This window comes from Cervus elaphus, chromosome 15 (assembly GCF_910594005.1).
Source record: "Cervus elaphus chromosome 15, mCerEla1.1, whole genome shotgun sequence".
Taxonomy (NCBI): Eukaryota; Metazoa; Chordata; class Mammalia; order Artiodactyla; family Cervidae; genus Cervus; species Cervus elaphus.
In genome coordinates this window covers 58,040,592-58,059,252 of record NC_057829.1, presented here as the reverse complement: position 1 = coordinate 58,059,252, position 18,661 = coordinate 58,040,592, and the positions used below count along the sequence as shown (strand labels likewise).

The 18,661-nt window shown below is 41.2% G+C and overlaps 1 protein-coding gene across 1 annotated transcript in view; it reads left to right on the top strand.

The window, feature by feature from the left end:
* MYOF (myoferlin) overlaps nucleotides 1-18,661 on the top strand; it is a 172,208-nt gene that overhangs the window by 26,633 nt on the left and 126,914 nt on the right. Inside the window, exons 2-3 of the mRNA XM_043926912.1 lie at nucleotides 1,405-1,460; nucleotides 3,906-3,997. Coding sequence (XP_043782847.1) covers nucleotides 1,405-1,460; nucleotides 3,906-3,997 — 148 coding nt within the window. The remainder of the gene's footprint in view (nucleotides 1-1,404; nucleotides 1,461-3,905; nucleotides 3,998-18,661) is intronic.

Genomic DNA, 18,661 nt, shown 5'->3' with positions numbered 1-18,661 from the left:
GTGGCGTCATAGGAACCTCAGATTTGCCTCCAATTGGCTAGAAACACAGATGACAATATGGACTGAAGTGGGGATGGGGCAGTCTTGTGGGACTGAGCCCTTGACCTGTGGGATCTGATGCTAAAGTGTCAGGACTGAATCGAATTGTAGAACACCCAGCTGCTGTCGCAGAAAATTGCTTGGTGGGGGAACATGGCCCACCCAGTGCAGCAACATTCTGCTGTCGGAATGTTGTGAGTGTTCTGTGTGATAGTAAAGGAGACACAGGGCAGAAAAACTGGTTTTTTTCCCCCTGAAAACAGATGAGCTAAGGCTTACAAAACCTTTTGTATTGAAACATTAGCTTTAATTTTGTTACGTATTTGGGGACTGAGGGATTCAATAGAAGCCTCTGCTCTTTGGACTTTGCTCCAAGGAAACTTTAAGCACGAGCTGGATTAACATTTGCTCATCTGGGTAGGTATACTATCCAGTCTCAGACACACAGAAAAAAGACCTTGTATCTTCAGGGAAAAAAATGATCTAGGAGTAAGGAAAATCCCCAATTCTCTGCTGGTCCTAGAAAGCATTCATCTACTAATTATTACCTTGTACTAGGTCTGTGAGAGGGGGTCTGTTGTTCTGTCGCTGAGTCTTGTCCAACTCTTTCCAACCCCATGGACTGCAGCATGAGGATCCTCTGTCCTTCACTATCTACCAGAGGTTGCTCAGATTCATGTCAGTGAGCAAGTCTAGCTTAATCTTTAAGCTGTGTTGGGGTCTTATCACTTGCAAAGGCAGCATGGGCTTCAGAGCTGAAATTCCAGGTTTATATTAGGCACCATTCCTGCATATGAGGTCAGACATGTTTCTCAACTCCTTGGAATCTCAGTATCCTCATTATCAATGGGATACCTATAGTTCAAAGGTTACCTTTGTCGACTTTCCGCAGCAAGCTGGGGAGACACAAGCTCTGGGTGACTTTGGTCTGCAGGATTTGGTGAGAGAGAAGCAGAGGCTTAGGACGTTTTCTGTGATTTTGAGTCTCCCATCTCTTGGCTCTTTAGGGATAGGAAAATTTCTTTTTAGGCCAAAAATTCTGTTCAGTTTGGCAAATTGATTCAGGCAGTCCCCACCCTAGTCAGATTAAGGTAAAATGTAGGCATTTTACCTTCCCTCAGGGAAGGTTCTTTGATTGAATAAATGAATGAATGCTACTGGCTCTGTTGTTGTTTCAAACTCATGTCCTTAGGGATGATGATGTCATCCAACCATCTCATCCTCTGTCACCCCCCCTTCTCCTTCCCTCAGTCTTTCCCAGCATCAGGGTCTTTTCCAATGAGTTGGCTCTTTGCATCAGGTGGCCAAAGTGTTGGATCTTCAGATACTTCTAATTGATTGCTATCTCTTATATTTTATTTGCAGATGAGAAAAAGAAAACAAAGAAAGTCGATAATGAACTCAACCCTGTCTGGAATGAGGTAACTTCATTATTTTACAATTTTGTTTCACTGGATAAGCTACCTCCGATTGCTCATCTTTGGTCAGAGGTTAACCCTTCCATTTGGAAGGAGAATCTCTGCCATTTCACCCTCACCCCCTCCACCTCCCTTTGTGGCCCAAAGACAGCAGAGCAGTTCAAGGAGACGTGACAGTGACATCTCCTGCGCAGTGGTGGTGTGGCAAGTGGAGCCTGGATAGGGTGAGGAGGGTGGGTTCTAGCTTGGTGCAGCCAGGAGCTTGCTGTGTGACCTTTTCCAGTTATGCTGCAAATTAGAGCAAGGGGTGGATTAGATCCTCTCCAGAGCCCCAGAAGGGAAGCTCTGTAATTAAAACCATATCTGCATGTGATTACTTGAGTGTAATCCATGATACTTTGAGTGCTTAGAAGAGTAATGTCATTTTTTTATGTTGATAAAAGTAATACATAGTTAATGTAGAAATTTTGAAAACTTCAGCTTTAAAAAAATTACTTTTGATCCTACTATCCAGAAGTGACTGTTGTTAACATCTTGGAGGTATCAATAAATGTTTACTGAGTGATATATTTATTATGATGTTTTAAAATCAGCAAATAAGTATATAGTGAATACAGTTTCCTATCTTTTTCTTACTATTATATCCTGAGCATATACCTTTCTCATTCCATTTGAAAATCTTTTAATTACTTGTGTAATATTGTATTGAAGTAATGTAATTTATATACCTCCTCCCCCTGTTGACTTTATTTTATAAATGGTTCAGTGTTTAATATATTTACAGATTTGTGAAGTTTTTAATTCTTTCCACAGCATAGGATTTTCCAGCATAGGATTTAACTATGCTGACTAATTTTTGAAAAGTCTATCATCCACCCCATTGTTTTTCCAAAAGCTAGGTCAAACCTTTCTGGAAAAGTGCAGTGATAAATATCTTTGTTATTTTGCTAAGTTACCAGGCTGTGAAGACTTCCCCTTCACCAACTGCAAACCTCTTCCCCTGTTCCCCTCCTAACTAGTTTCAGTTATCCCTATAAGATAAAGATTACCTGTTCTCATTGGATGAGGCCAAGACTAAAAGTTTCCTGGTGCCTTCCTGAAAAGCCCTGCTGGTTTCATATAGGTTGAGAGGAAATTCCACTTCTGTAGTTTCACTAGAACCCAGAACCCAGCCAGCTGGACTATCAGCTCCCTGAGAGCAGAGGCCTGGTCTGGTTGATCCCTGTGGACACTATGGGATCCTAGTATCTCACACACCGCTCCAAGACTAAAACAACAAGTACATACATGTATGCATTTAGTTGCATATCCCATAGACTATATAGCCCACCAGGCTTCTCTGTCCTTGGAATTCTCCAGGCAAGAATACTGGATTGGGTTGCCATTCCCTTCTCCAGGGAATCTTCCTGATCCAGGGGTCAAAGTTGGGTCTCCTGCATTGCAGGCAGATTCTTTACCATCTGAGCTACCAGGGAAGTCCAATAATTTAATTTTTTTTTTTTTTTTTTAGTGGTAGCATACCACTTAAGTTTGTGCTCAATCCATGTGGCCAATGGCAGAGAAGAGTGTGGTCACATGAATGGGGTTGTTCTCCACAGGGCATCATCCATCTCACACTATTTTGTTTCTGACACATTTTTTCTTATAATGCATATATGTTTATCAAGTAAACTTCCCAATTGCAATTTTATAACTGAAAACAAACCTAAATGAAATGCCAATCCCAAACCCATTGGTGTTGGTGGGCATCTTCTAATATGACCTGTGAGATGCCTCCTCCATCCTTATCAAACCATAATCAGGAACTGCTTTACCGAATTCATTTATTACATAATTAAAGGCATCAGTGGTGCTAAGTTGATTTCTTTCTTTCTTTTTTTTTTTTAATATTTACCCTTAGAAAACAATTTACTGCTTTAAGATGAGAGACTTGCCTGACTACAGCACTGACTGTGGTGGGGCTTAAAAATAAGGGGCTGATGCAATTCAGAAAAAGTTTTCTTAGATTTATTCATCTCTTTGTTCAATAGTAATATGATTAAGAAATGAAAGTAATTTAAAATTAACCCTTGAAGAAAGCATTTTTCATATACAGATTTCATTCTATTCATGTGACAGTTGTGGTAGGCATTAAGTCTAGATCTCTGTCTATGAGATGGATTTGATCTTGTTCAAAGCCAAGGAGCCTAGAAAATGGGGAGCTAGGAGTAGCTACCAGGCCCTCTGAAGCTAAGTCTGGTTTGCTTTCCCACAAGTCTCAGCAGCTTCCAGGTTCAGAATTTGATCACTTCTATCTCACTGTAGGGAGAAGTCACTGTAGAATTGAGTACTTGAAAAGATTGTCATTGGTGAAGATGAAGCAGTGTTTATTAATAGTATTGGTGCATCTTATTATATTCCCAGATCCTTTTAACAGACTTTTTGTCTTCATAACCTTTCTGTGGACAGATCTTGGAGTTTGACTTGAGGGGTATACCGCTGGATTTTTCATCATCCCTTGAGATTGTTGTGAAAGATTTTGAGACAATTGGACAAAATAAGTAAGTTGATTTTGATTGTTTTTGTCATTTTACATACTGTTGTACTATTTATTTTGTTGAACGAACACATCTTTAATAACATAATGTTTCCAATATCATTGTGCTTTAATTCTTTGCGTCGACCCCCTTCCCACTTATGAGCCAACATCAGACGTAGCTAATCAATCACTGTGATTGCTGTATTCCTAAGAGGTTGTAAACATGAAGCCAGCACTAGTCTATCCAATTTGTCTCCAACAGGTACTTACAGAGAAACCTGTTCACACTCCTGCAGTTTCTTTGTTAACTACATGAAGGCACTGATGGTTTATCCAAACTGAAGTTTTATTGGATGCAAAATCATTTCTTCTCCTGATTTTGTGTGCCCCATGTACATCTCATTCAAGTTCTCTTTCCAGCACTGCTTCCATTTTCATGTCTCACAAATTGAAACCAGATTCCTTGTCTTACTGCCTCTACCAGTTTCAAATGGGGAAGTCATGGTAGTGCCCAGGAGTGGTAGAGAGGGTCATCTCCTGGGTAAAGCTGAGGTTTCCATGGGACAGAATGACCCCAGTAAATTCCCCCCATCTAGACTTTGGCCTTAGACTTGGAATGCAGTCTTAGGTTATCAATTCAAACTAACTAAGCTCGGTAAGAATTGTTCAATTCTAAAACCATAATACTTGTTATTTTCCAATGGAAATTAATTGCCTGGTTGAGGAGGGCATTCCTGCTCTCTGATTAATAAATTAAAATTTAAAAATTTTTATATTAGGGTATAGTTGATTTACAGTGTTAGGGTATTAGAGTATAGTTGATTTACAACGTTAGTTTCAAGTGTACAACAAACTGATTGTTATACATATACATATATCTATTTTTCGGACTCTTTTCCCATATAGGTTATTATAGAGTATTAACTAGCATTCCCTGTGCTATACAGTAGATCCTTGCTGGTCATCTATTTAAATATAGGAGTGTATATATATTAATCCCAAACTCCTAATTTATCCCTCCCCTTCTCCCACCTTTACTCTTTTGGTAGCCATAAATTTTCTATATCTGAGTATTTCTGTTTTGTGAAGAAGTTCGTTTGTATCATTTTGAAGATTCCACATCTAAGTGATATCATACAATAATCTCTCTGACTTACTTAACTTGGTATGATAATCTGTAGGTCCATCCATGTTGCTGCAAATAGCATTATTTCATTCTTTTTAATGGCTAATATTCCACTGTATATTTGTACCACATCTGCTTTATTCATTTGTCCCTGTCAGTAGATGTTTGGGTTGATTCCATGTCCTAGCTATTGTAAATAGTGCTGCAATGAACATTGTGGTGCATTTTTCTTTTCTTTTCTTTTCTTTTTATGTATCTTTCAAAGTGTGATTTTCTCCAGATATATGCCCTGGAGTAGGACTGCTAGATCATATGATAGCTCTATTTTTGGTTTTTCAAGGAACCTCCATACTGTTCTCTGTAGTGGCTATACCAGTTTACATTCCCACCAACAATGGAGGAGGCTTCCCTTTTTTCTCCACACTCCCTCCAACATTTGTTATCTGTAAACTTTTTGATGATGGCCATTCTGACTGGTGTGAAGCGATACCTCATTGTAGTTTTGATTTGCATTTGTCTAATAATTAGTGACACTGAGCATCTTTGCATGTGCCTTCTGGCCATCTGTTTGTCTTCTTTGGAGAAACGTCTATTTTCCTTCATGTCTTATCACATGGGAAACCAAATTACTCTGTATTTTTGATTATAAGATATCATTGACTGTAAGATGTACTATTAATAACAGGATTGGGGGAGAGGGTAAGAAGCCTGATATTAAATGCCCACATCAGTTGAAGAAGCATCCTGGTGTTTAGTAATGTGAATTTATTTTCAGATGTATGTCTTAGCCTCATGTACATTTGGTATGATCAGAAGGCTGCAATGAGAGCAATAAATTAGAATAAATTAGTTGAGATAGGGTGACTATATGCTCTGATTTACTTTGGATAGTCCTCGTTTATTATCCCAGCACAATGATTTATGATGTCCCTTTTGTTGTCAACAGTGACTTGGTTTGGACAGTAAATTACATGGTCATCCTAGTCATTGGGGTCTTCTATTTACTGGCATCAGACTGATAGCCTGGACAGTGCTTTGCTGGATAGTACCTATGTCACTTTTCATAAGATCCTTTCTCCCGTGTAGCATTGCTGATCAATGCCTCTTGTGACCGATGCATTTTTTTCCCCCTTAAGCTACATAAATACATTCTGGCAGGTTTTGGTCCTACTCTTTTAGATCAAAAAACCATTCTAGCTTTTTAAGGTTATGCTGTACATCTCAGCTTTGAAGCAAGTATGTGATTTTCTAGCTTCACCCCAGCTCCCAGAGGACAGTTCTATTTCACTGATTTCAAAGTTCTAGGAAAGTAAGATAGCCTACTATCTATCACTACTAACAGTCCTTTCTCTTCTTTCTTCTCCTCTTTCTGCAAGTAGTACCGCTGTTTGTATTCTAGACCAGCCCTCTCCAATAGAAATATGTGCAGGCTGCATGTGTAATTAAAAACTTTCTGGACTTCCCTGGTGTTTCAGTGGTTAAGAATCCACCTCCCATTGCTGGGAACATAGCTTTGTTCCCTAGTCGGGGAACTAAGAGTCCACATGCTGCAGGGCAACTAAACCTGTGTGCCGCAACTAAGACCCTACACAGCTAAAGAAATAAATATTAAAAAAAATTTTTTTTCTAGTAGTCATGTTATAAAACAAAAAGAAACAGACGAGAATTTTAATGCTATATTTTATTTAACTGAATATATCCAATATTATCATTTCTATATGTAATCTATATTTTGAAAATCATTGAGACATTTCACATACATATTTCTTTATTAAGTTTTTGAAATCCAGTGTGTATTTCACACCAATAGCACAGCTCTGTCCAGACTAGCCACATTTTAAGTGCTTCCTCACCACATGTGGCTGGTGGCCACCAGAGTGAAGACTGACCACTGGTCTCAGAACCTCAGTCAGGTCTCTCTGGATCTTCTACCTTTTACCTCCTATCCAATCTGTTGCTAGATCTTACTTTGCTTTATTTCTGCTGTGCTATTTTTTTTAATTTTTTTAAAAAATATATATATTTTATATTTTTTTATATTTTATATAAATATATTTTATATTTATTTATATGTGCTGCTTACTTTCGGTCACAGCTACCAGCCTGGTTCAGGCCTCTTTACTTTATGCCTCCTCTATTTTAACATGGCAGTAAAGCCTGGCAGGCTGGCCTGAGAGCTCTCATCTGTTTCAAAAAAAGTTGTTGCTTTCCTGAATGTTACATACTTGGGAGAGAGAGAGAGAGACAGAAGAAAAAAAGACAAATATATGCTGCTGCTACTGCTAAGTCGCTTCAGTCATGTCTGACTCTGTGCGACCCCATAGATGCAGCTCACAGGCTCCCGCATCCCTGGGATTCTCCAGGCAAGAACACTGGTGTGGGTTGCCATTTCCTTCTCCAACGCATGAAAGTGAAAAGTGAAAGTGAAGTCGCTCAGTCGTGTCCAATACTTAGTGACCCCACGGACTGCAGCCTACCAGGCTCCTCCATCCATGGGATTTTCCAGGCAAGGGAACTGGAGTGGGGTGCTACTACCTTCTCCGGACAAATATATGAAGAAATATATAATAGATCAGGTTCTCTGAAATGCTGTCATCTATGGAGAAAACTGTTGTAGCCCAAGAATAAAACTAGAGTAAAAGGATAGTTATTGAGAGTGGGGGAAAGTTTTATATGAGGTGGTAATAACGTGACACTTGAGCAGACACCTAAACAAAGTGAAAGAATGAGCCGAGCACCTTTCTGGGGGAAAGAATATTCTTGGCAGAGAGAAGAACAAGTGCAAAGGCCCTGAGGTAGGAGTGTCCTTAGGGTATTGGAGCAAGATCAGGAGGTCAGAGGGATGGGACAGGGGAAGGAGGTGAGATCAGCAAAGCCACAACATACCTGACTTTGTTGAGCCATGGTGCAAGCTTTGGATTTCATTCCTAGCAGGATGGAAATCCACTAAAGAGTACTGAGTATGAGCTAACTTTCGTTTTTAAAATACTGCTTAAGCTTTCTGTATGGAGGTTGGATGTAGGAATCAGTTAGGAAGCAGGGAAAACAATACTGGGAGAACACTATATATTTATTTTATACCTGTTGAAAACACAGGGGCCTCTTGGATGACAGCAGGGCAATATTGTAGGTTTGTTTGTCCGAAATATTTGTGTATTTTGGCCTCGTGTTTTCTGCTAGGCTTTTCTGCTAAAGATCTGCTTTGGGTCTGTGCTCACCGCTCTTGTGGGAACAGAAGTCTCCATCACCGGAAGCACTGGGTGGGGGCGAAGGATTTTTCTAAAGGCTTAAGGCATGCCATGCCTGTGGGCTTTTCTGTTGCCATGGAGACCAACTGTGTGAACAGCACAGTCTGGCAGAGTCTGCAGCCCCGGGGCATGTAAGCAAACTGCACTGGGCTGCCTGGGTTTGCCTGAGCTCAGAGCCCACACCCACAGGAACTGGACCGGGCAGTCTGAACACTCACAGCGCTGGCACATCAGCAGTGTCCCTCCCCAGGCGCAGGGGGCTGGTGGGGCTGTTCTGGGCAGACTCTCTTCTTCCTCATTTTACAGTCATTCAACCAACCCTGTGAACTGAAAGAGGGTGAGGGAAGAGCCAGAGGAACCCTTGGTCACATGATGAACATGAAATGGTGTTTTTAGCTGAAATGTCAGAGTGGAAGGCTTTTCCCAGCAACTGAAGAACGAGAGTTCCCTTTGCAGACAGGCAAGGTGGCTGTCCCACACTTTATCCTACCAGTTACACACACACACACACACACACACACACACACACACACACACACACACACACACACACACACACACACACACACACACACACACACACACACACTCTCACACACTCACACTCACACACACACTTTTTTCTCAGAGAGGTTTAGACACACACACACACACACACACACACACACACACACACACACACACACACACACACACACACACTCTCTCACACACTCACACACACACTTTTTTCTCAGAGAGGTTTAGTCATCTGCTCAGGGTCAGGTGTACTCTTGACTTTTCCATTATACTGAAAACCTGTGACCACCTAGAGGAACCAAAATGTAGGTGGAATGATTATCTTTTACCTTTTTGTGGCTGTACTGTGAGGCTTGTGAAATCTCAGTTCCTTGACCAGGGATTGAATCTGGGCCACTGGAGTGAAAGCACTGAATCCTGACCACTAGGGAACTCCCTAGCTTAAATTTTTATAGTCTTGCCCCCCAAAAAAGAAACCCCCACTCATTATCAGAGTATTGGTACCTCCTTCCTAGGTAAGAGTTTAAGCCATCATTTCATGCTACTGAGTAATAAATCACTTAAGCTCATTCCCTATAAGATGAGTTCAGAGAGGTATCTCATCTCATGTGATCATCACAATGACCTTGAGAAGTGGAGATGAGACCCGAGGTTCAGAAGAGTTGAGTCTGAGACCCTGATCCCTTGGCATCCTGACCCTGCTGGTGCTCCACTCGAGTTCCTAAGGAAAAATCATCTTCAGGAGCCTGGAAATGTAGGAATGAAAGATTTTTACAAGTTTTCAGATCAGTGTGTATGCTGCTCATGCCAAGATGATGTAGCAGGAACCAGGTTTGCCCTCTCAGCTGACACAATGAAAAAAGTAGATGAAATACATGCCACAGTGGCTTCAGATACTGGACACTGGCTGCACAGGACAGTCATCCCCAGGAGGAGGGTGAATGAGCCGAGTCCCCTGAGTACCCAGCCTCCAGCCTGGAGAGCATTTCCAGGCTGCAGTGCTAAGTGGGCAGATCCTAGCTGTCTTCCAAATTGAGAAGGTACAGGTGGAAATCTAGAGCCATACACACAACCATGTAACACACACACACACCTACACCATTCCTAAGGTTTGCAAAGGGTTCCTCTTTTTTTTTTTTTCCAAAGTGTTCCTCTTGACTCTTCAGGTGAGTCAATGAGGTGAGTCAATGAGGAAACTACCTGAGGGCTGAGAATAGTTAATTTCCACCATCTGGAGTGGGAAAACCTTCTAATTCATGAGCAGTAGGTAGTATTCTGGAGGAGGAGATGGCGACCCTCTCCAGTATTTTTGCCTGGGAAATCCTCATGGACAGAGGAACCTGGAGGGCTACAGTCCATAGGGTCTCAAAGAGTCAGACATGACTTAGCCAATAAACAACAACAACAACAAGGTACTCAGAAGGACTTTACCTCAGTAATGTGAAGAAAAAGACGGAAAAATCATTATTAAACAGATACACTATTAGATGATATTATGAGTAGGCATAGACAATGAAACAGGTATTATCATATTCTACAGGTTTGGGAAAGTAGAAGAAAGCTTGAGCATGTAAAGTAGAGAAGTGGAAGATATATTAAATCCAAACTGAATGGGTAGAGATGCAAATTACAACATCTGAGATAAAATGACCATAATTATCTAAGGGTTTGCATTTCTAGTACTCTTTTTTTCCCCTCCATATGTGCGTACTTGTACATTCGAAACCATCACATATACCCCCACACACATGCAGAGCGAAGTTGGAGACATCATCTGAAAGTAAATCATCTGTTTTACTTATGTATGAGTAAGAAGGAGATGACAAATGACTTCACAATATACCTAAGAGGAAATTTACCCAAATTCTTGCATAAGAAGTGATGCAGACAAGTGGTCAGCTGTGTGATCATGAGATTAGTTTGGATTTTGGCTCTGCTACCTACTGGTTGGGTGGTCTTTGGCAAGATTCTTTATCTTCATAATGGTGGCTGGATTACTTCCTCAATAAAGGGCAAATTTAATATAATTAAGAAAAAAATAAATTTCATGATGAACAACATAATAGCAAATATCTATTATGGGCTTACCATGGACCAGGAATTGTGTTAAAACTGCTCCACACATATTTGGTTTAAATCTTTATAATGACTTTGAGTCAGACAGGCTTATTGACATCTTAAAGTTGAGGAAAGTATGGCACAGAGAAGTTCACGAAGTTTCTTGAAGTCATCCAGCTCTTTAATTGGAACCCCGTGGATTTAACCTGATAAATCCAGAATTTAACCTCAGACTTTCCAGGGTTTATTTCCTGTGTATGTGTGTGGGGGAGTGAGGGCCAGGGTGCCAGGATGTGAAAGTGAGTGAATATCATAAAAAACACACACTTGCAAGGTGGTACTTGGGGCTATAGAATTAGAAAAAGGGCAAGCTTGGATTATGAAATATACTGACTCCCTAGGCAAAGGTATTTTTGCGTTTGTTTTTTGTTTTTTCTTAGAGAAAATAGAAAAATTGTAATTTGGAATGAAATTAATTTGATGGGACAGTGTGGTATTGCTTATGAGAAATTTTTGCTTTCTGATGTACAAAAGACCTTGTGTTCAAGCTTTCAATATTTTTATTTACCCTAATGGTGAGACTGGCTTCTGCTGTTGCCACGTGTTAACCTGACAGTGGGATTTACTGAGGCTGTCCCCGTGACCTTTCCATTTCCCCACTGTGGTGGTTGAGAAGGGTTCAGGCAGGTTTTCTGCCTAGAGTAGCTTCTGAGGCTCTGTAAAAATCAAAACTGGAGGCAGATATTACTTGAAACAGAATTCCCAGTTCTGATTTCTTTTTACCTCTGTGTTTTCAATGAAGCGGCAGAGCTCTGCAAAGATCAAAGCTCGTTTGGGCTGGCTGGCTCTGGGTGCTGGAAAGGCTGAGCCCACTGTTTGGGGGGACCAATTAAGTAGCTGCTGCAGCCCCACTGGCATCTGTTGCCATCTTGCCAGTAAGTAAAGGTGGATCACAGCCCTGGAGAAAAACACCCAGAGAGACTGAAAGAGAAAGGCATTTCATAATGCCAAGAGCTGTAATTATCTTCTAATTGCACTTGGAGGACTATCTCTTAGGAGAGGAAGCTTTATAACCTATAAATCATTTGCAAGATCATTGGACTGTCTTCAGTGATATATCAGTTAGTTTATTCAACAAATGTTTGGTAATGCCTGCAATGTCAGATACTGCTCTAGGTGCTGGGGTTCTACATGCCTTTCATGGGGCTCACATCTGAATGGAGGAAACAGACAATAAAAAATAAATTCACATATAGTTTATCAGATGGTTGTAAGTATGATGAAGAAGAATGAAGCAAGGGAAACAGAGAAAAGACAGGGTAAAGTGTGTTTTTGTGTGCAGGTACACGTGCTGGTTTAGAAAGACTTTTTATATAAGGATTATTCTGGGGTCTGTTTTATAATGAAAAGTCTTATGAGACCTATGGCTTTAAAAATTCATTCTGATTCCACTATTTGGGTTTTATGAGAATTCAACTACAGCTGAAATTTACTTCCTGTCTAACCCTGAAAATAAAAATTGTTTTCCATGCAGATTCACGGTATATATAGCATTGAGGGTGGGGAGGGAGCTATTTGATGTAAATAAGAGAAAGGATTAGTTTTAAGAACAGTGCACAGTGATTGTATAGAAATGGCTATGGGCAGTTACAAAGGGTTCTTATCTGTTCATTCATGCCCGCCTGCCCACACTCCACATAGATAAACCTGCCTCCCTGAGCTTTATGCTGTGCATGAGTTCAGGCAAGCTTTCCCTGTAAGCACTGATTTGGAGTCCTTTGATTTTTAAGATTCCTTTTTCTAGAATAGTGTCTGAAATAATAATGAAAAGCAATGTTAACCACTTATTAGATCATCCCTTTAATCATTAATAACAGTACTGTTAGGTAGGAGCTGCCATCACCCCCACTTTGCAGATGAAAAAACTGAGGCTCAGAAGAGTTACACTATCTGTAGAACAAGGATAAGTCTGAATTAGTCAGCTCTGCTTAACTCCAAGTACTTAATCACTATGTTATGTTGCTCCCCTTTATAAGGTCCAAGTGCTTGATTGATGAATGAATGAATGGATGGATGGATGGATAGATGAATGAATGAAAACTACTACTTTGATTCTAATGGATGAGGCATTAGAGACAGAGCCTGGGAGTTCTGCTGAACTGTCTAGAACAGGCACGCATAGAGTCAGAACTTTGAGGACTGAATGAATGGCAGAATTGGTCAGGAGCAAATAGCAAAATAGCCAGTTACATCATTTATTCGAGAAGTAACTCTTGGACATCTTCTACATGCCAGGCATTAGGCTAGTTAACCCACCCCTGGCCTCATAGCCTCTCTGCCCTGGAGGGCTTTGGGGAGGAGAGCTGGGCTTCTACTCAGCTCCTTCCCCTGTTAAAGTGACACCGTCTGTGGCAAGGGCTACAATTCAGAGGGGCTGTCCCTGAATCCTGCAAATCCTACCACAGCCTCTAGGCTAGGTCAGTGATTCTAGAATCTGGACACAGAGTTTGTTACACCTCCACCTCAGGGGGCTTGTGCATGGCTAGGTTTGGAAACCACTACATGGCTAGGAGCTTCTAGGTTTTCTAAAACCCCTGCCTCCTTGTGATGAGCAGGACAAAGGCCTCAAGGCCCTTAGACAGTCTCAGTGTGGAGTAAGGAGGGGAAGCCATGGGAGGATGCAGGTAACTAGGCCAGCCAAGTAGGTTTTGATGGAGTTCTGCTTCCTACATTATTCTGTTAAATTATTGATTTCTGTGTCCATTTCTCAAATGTGAACCTGTATGGTGACACTGGATGTACTTTAACAAAAACTGCACATGTTCCCCTTTCCCCAGATCTGGCTTTGCCAACTGCCTTCCCTACCCCCCAGCCCTCCACCCATCCCTCCACCTATTCTAGATGATTGTTCCTCAAACTTCTTGGGTATAAGACTTAACTAAAGGAAAAGTCTGACTCAGGGTCCTGGGAATGTGTAACCACCCTGCTGACTTTGCTGCAGGGCACCACACTCTGAGGAACAGTTTTATGGGCTAATCCAGAGGGAAACGGTAGGCTGGCTGGGGGACTCAGAGGGTTCCCCATAAGTGAAGTGGATGGGAGACCTGGCTAGGAGCTTGCCAGGGTTCCCTGTGATGGGATTGGCTGCCGTGGCTGCCCATCTGGTAGAAAGCAAGGTGTGGGACTTGGCTGTCCCACCTTTTGGCTCGGGGACCAAGGGAGGAGCTTGACTGATACCGGCCAGGGGGCCAGGGAGAAGTGTGTGGGAGGAAGCAGCCCCAGCCGAGCATCCCCACTGGCCTTCCCAGCCTGGCTCACGTGACAAAGGCCAGCTGGTGGAGAGCCCAGTGCCTCAGAGGGTGGGCAGGTCACGGTCCTGCAGGAGCCCCGGGGGCTGTTCGAAAAAGTGTTTGTCCCTGGCCCAGCTGGGGCTTGTCACTCCCCCTAGGAGGATGGAAAGTTGGAGTTCTGCAGCCCCAGGGAGCAGAAGTAGTGTGTGATTTACTTTCCAGCCTCCAACTTATTTTTCCTTCCCTTCATGAGGGAATTTCCAATAAACCTTCCTATGCTGTGGCTCTGGTGCTCAGAGCAGCCTGCTGGATGTGAGCTCCCCTGATTAAGAACTCGGCCAGCAAAGCCCTTACTCACTGCAGCGGCATGCAGCTGTTAACATTTGCGTTCAGGCCAGTGGGGAGAATGTTTTCCTTTGCTTTTTTAAACACTAGATTCTGTTTTAACAAGAAAGAAAAAAAAAGTTCTTGACCAACACTTGCATGATTGAGTTGACTGGTTTAAACTCTCTATTTCCCCCAAACCTAACATCTAACTTTCAAGTAGTCGCTTCTGTGGCTTAGAATGAGTTTGATGTCACATAGAGAACCAACAACAAACTATATGGGCGTTCGTGGCCTGAAAGGAATAGGAGCAGGACTGGTTCTTCATTTCAGAATTCATCTGCTGTCTATTAACTCCACAAGGAAAGGGGAGAACCTTGAGATTCTTTCACTATAAAGTTTCTTTTTGAGACGTGGTCCATCTGTTTTAGTGTTCGGTGGAGTCAGTGAGGGAGACTCTTATTGTTCTATGGAAACACAGGGCAAAGTTTCCTCATTACTGCCACACCATAACATTTTAGCACATTTATAGCATTAGTAATATGAAAGAAAAAGGGTTTTTGGTTTAGTATCACCTCCTTTAAAGGAAATTGGCTTCTGGTCTGACTGAACTGTTCTTATTCCCTGTGTAGGAGGCCAAGTCATCATTTCCCAGTCTCTCACTGTATTTTGTATCCAAGCAACATCACAGAAAACAGGCCAGGCCAGGCTTGCCTTCAGAGTCCTATAAAGTTCAGACTCACTATAGGGGATGGGTTCTTCAACTTACAGTGAAATCTTTTAGAAGTTGTAAACTGTTTACATTTTTCTTCAGCTCACTCTACTGTGAAAAATATTTGGGGGATTAAAATCTTTCTAGGCTTTCATCTAAACACACACCATCTTTACTGCATAAAAAGAAATTTTTTTTTGTAAGTTTTCTTTCACATCTCCTTCCCCCAGACCCCCAAACATAAGAATTTTATGATGAAAAAGCAAATTTTAAGAAAGGAGACTAAAGGTTCCTGGAAGAAGGAATTGTGGTCAGACTTTGTGATTTGCTAAATTTTCATTCCATTCCTGGTCTGTTATATGTTCCATCCTTTACACCCTCTCATGGGGAAGGAAAAGGAGCAGATATTGGATGAGTCAGAATGGAGGCTGTAAAACCTTTCACAGCCATGAAGGGCCAGCAGATGGCTTTGTGTTTTAGGCAAGCCTGCTCTCCCCAGTTAGCCAAAATTCCATCACTCCTTATTGTCGTACCTAACACTCACTGTATTCCACGTTTCTGTTATTGGCCTCATCTTTTCTCCTGATACCCTGTGGGAATCTACATTTGACTCCTGATGTTATAGGCCAATACTTTTGAAGGCAGAAAGCTTGCCTGCTATTCTGGATTGTTCATTATGGAGATATTCTAGATATTTCCCACCCCCCACAAATCAACAAACAAAGGCTTTAAAAGAAAATAAATACATAACATGAGATAGTTTTCTGAATAGACATACGTAGGAACATTGATGGGGCTTCCCTGGGGGCTCAGACAGTAAAGAATCTGCCTGTAATGTGGGAGATCTGAGTTGGGAAAGTCCCCTGGAGAAGGGAATGGCAACACACTCCAGTATTCTTGCCTGGGAAATCCCATGGACAGAGGAGCCTGGTAGCTACAGTCCATGGAGTTACAGAGAGTTGGGCAGGACTGAGCAACTAACACTTTTCACTTTCACTTTAGGAGCATTGATGTGTAAGCCAGTAGCAGACTTCCAGAGCTAAAAAGGGTCTGAGGAATTATTTCAGTCTACTCATTTACAGATAACGAAGGGGGCTCAGATTTGGGTGACTTAGCCAAGATCTCAAAGGAAGTTGGGACACTGAGTTAGGTCTAGAACAGGATTTGTCCAATCCAATGGTTCTCAACTTGTGATGTTTTCACCTATCAGGGGACAACTGGCAATGTTATAGAGATGCTCCAGTAGGTAGAGGCCAGGGTGCTAAACACCTGACAAGGTGCAGGACAGCTCCCTAAAACAAAGAATTATCCAGTTCAAGTTGTTAGTGGTATGGATGGTAATAAATGTCCATCCAACTCCAGACCAGCCCTTTTTTTTACTTCAGCGGTGTCCGTCATGTATTTTTTGTTTTGTTCTGGGAATTATATATTGTTAATAAAGATTCAGGTCATTTAAGCTTTAGCAAAAGCAGATCAGTACATGTTCAATGTACAATATTGTGATTTTAATCATAAAGTTAGGTTATGGATCACAGAAGCATGAGGAAGAAAATCCAGTGTGTTTCCATGTGTTTCAGGGTGAGTACCAGTTAGATAACTTTTAAACTGGTAGTTGTCACATTTCTTAGACTTGAACACTTTCTAACTTTAATTTTACTTTAAAGGAGCAAAAATATATCTTTTTCAGGCTGTCACAGTTGGCTACCAAAGTCAATAATTCCACTTGATTGAATTTTCTATCAGACATTTGACAAATGACATTTCAAATTCTTGTTCAAAGTCCTCATTGTTGGGCTCTATTATTTTCGATCTATTTTTAATTGGAGAATAATTACAGTGTTGCGTTGGTTTCTGCCATATAACAGTGTGAATCAGCCATAAGTATACATACATCCCATCCATCTTGAGCCTCCCTCCCCAGCCGCCCACCCTGTCCCACCCCTCTAGGTCATTACAGAGCACCTGGCTGAGCTCCCTGCTTTATACAGTGGTTTCCCGTTTTATACATGGTAGTGTATAAGTGTCAGTGCTACTATCTCGATTCGTCCCACCCTCTCCTTCCCCCACTGTGTCCACAAATCTGTCCTCTATGTCTGCATCTCTATTCCTGCCCTGCAATAGGTTCATCAGTACTATTTTTTCCTATATTTCATATGTATGTGTTAATATATGATATTTGTTTTTCTCTTTATGATCTACTTCATTCTGTATAACAGGCTCTAGATTTATTCACCTCATTTCAACTGACTCAAACCCATTCCTTCTTTATGTCTGAGTAATATTCCTTTGTATACATGTACCACTACTTCTTTAGCCATTCATCTGTTGATGGACATCTAGGTTGCTTCTATGTCCTGGCTATTGCAATTAGTGCTACAGTGAACACTGGGATACATGTGTCTTTTTGAATTATGGCTTTCTCGAAGTATATGCCTAGTAGTGGGATTGCTGGGTCATATGGTAATTTTATTCCTAGTTTTTAAAGGAATCTCCATACTGCTTTCCACAGTGGCTATATCAATTTACATTCCCACCAACAGTGCAAGAGGGTTCCCTTTTCTCTACATCCTCTCCAGCTTTTATTGTTTTTAGATTTTTTTGATGATGGCCATTCTAACCATTGTGAAGTGATCCCTCATTGTAGTTTTAATTTTCATTTCTCTAATAATTAATGTTGAGCATTTTTTTCATGTGTTTGTTGGCCATCTGTATGCCTTGTATGTTTGGAGAAAGTTTTCCAGTTTTTTCTTGTTTTAAAAAACAAATTGGCCAACCCCTTGGCCTACTGTCTTAAAATATGGAGAGAAGTTCATGAAAACTTGCACCCTGTGGGGCTGAGGGAGAGTGGAAGAGATTTTCAAGTGCTCTCACCTTGTGTGATGATTCCCTGTTTCATCAGGTGGAGATGGAGTCCTGGACAGTCCCTTGTCCTTAATATATCAGGAAAATAAAAATCCAAGTGAGAATAAAACATAAACTCATGTTAAAATAAAAAAGCAAACTAACGTATTGAATGAACATACTTATCTGAAAAATTACTCTGTAAAGGTCCCATCAATTCTCAGCATTAACAGAGAGAACTAATTTCTGTATTGACCTAAAAGGCCTGGAAAGTTCACTGTTAATCCTCCGGAAGCAAAATTTTTCTTTTCCATTGTCTTTGACTAACTCTACTTGTGATATTAGAAGAGATGAGAACCCATCACGGTTGACTTAATGTTGTGTGTGTATTTGGTCCAAGTTGGTGCACTCTTCCAAGAAACTATGTTCAAATGGTTCACATTGCTGGGTAAATTATGTGATACAGGGTGCATCACAATCTTTGGTCTTGTGCAGTATATCTATGAGGATGGCATGGCAACTCACTCCAGTATTCTTGCCTGGAGAATCCCATGGACAGAGGAGCCAG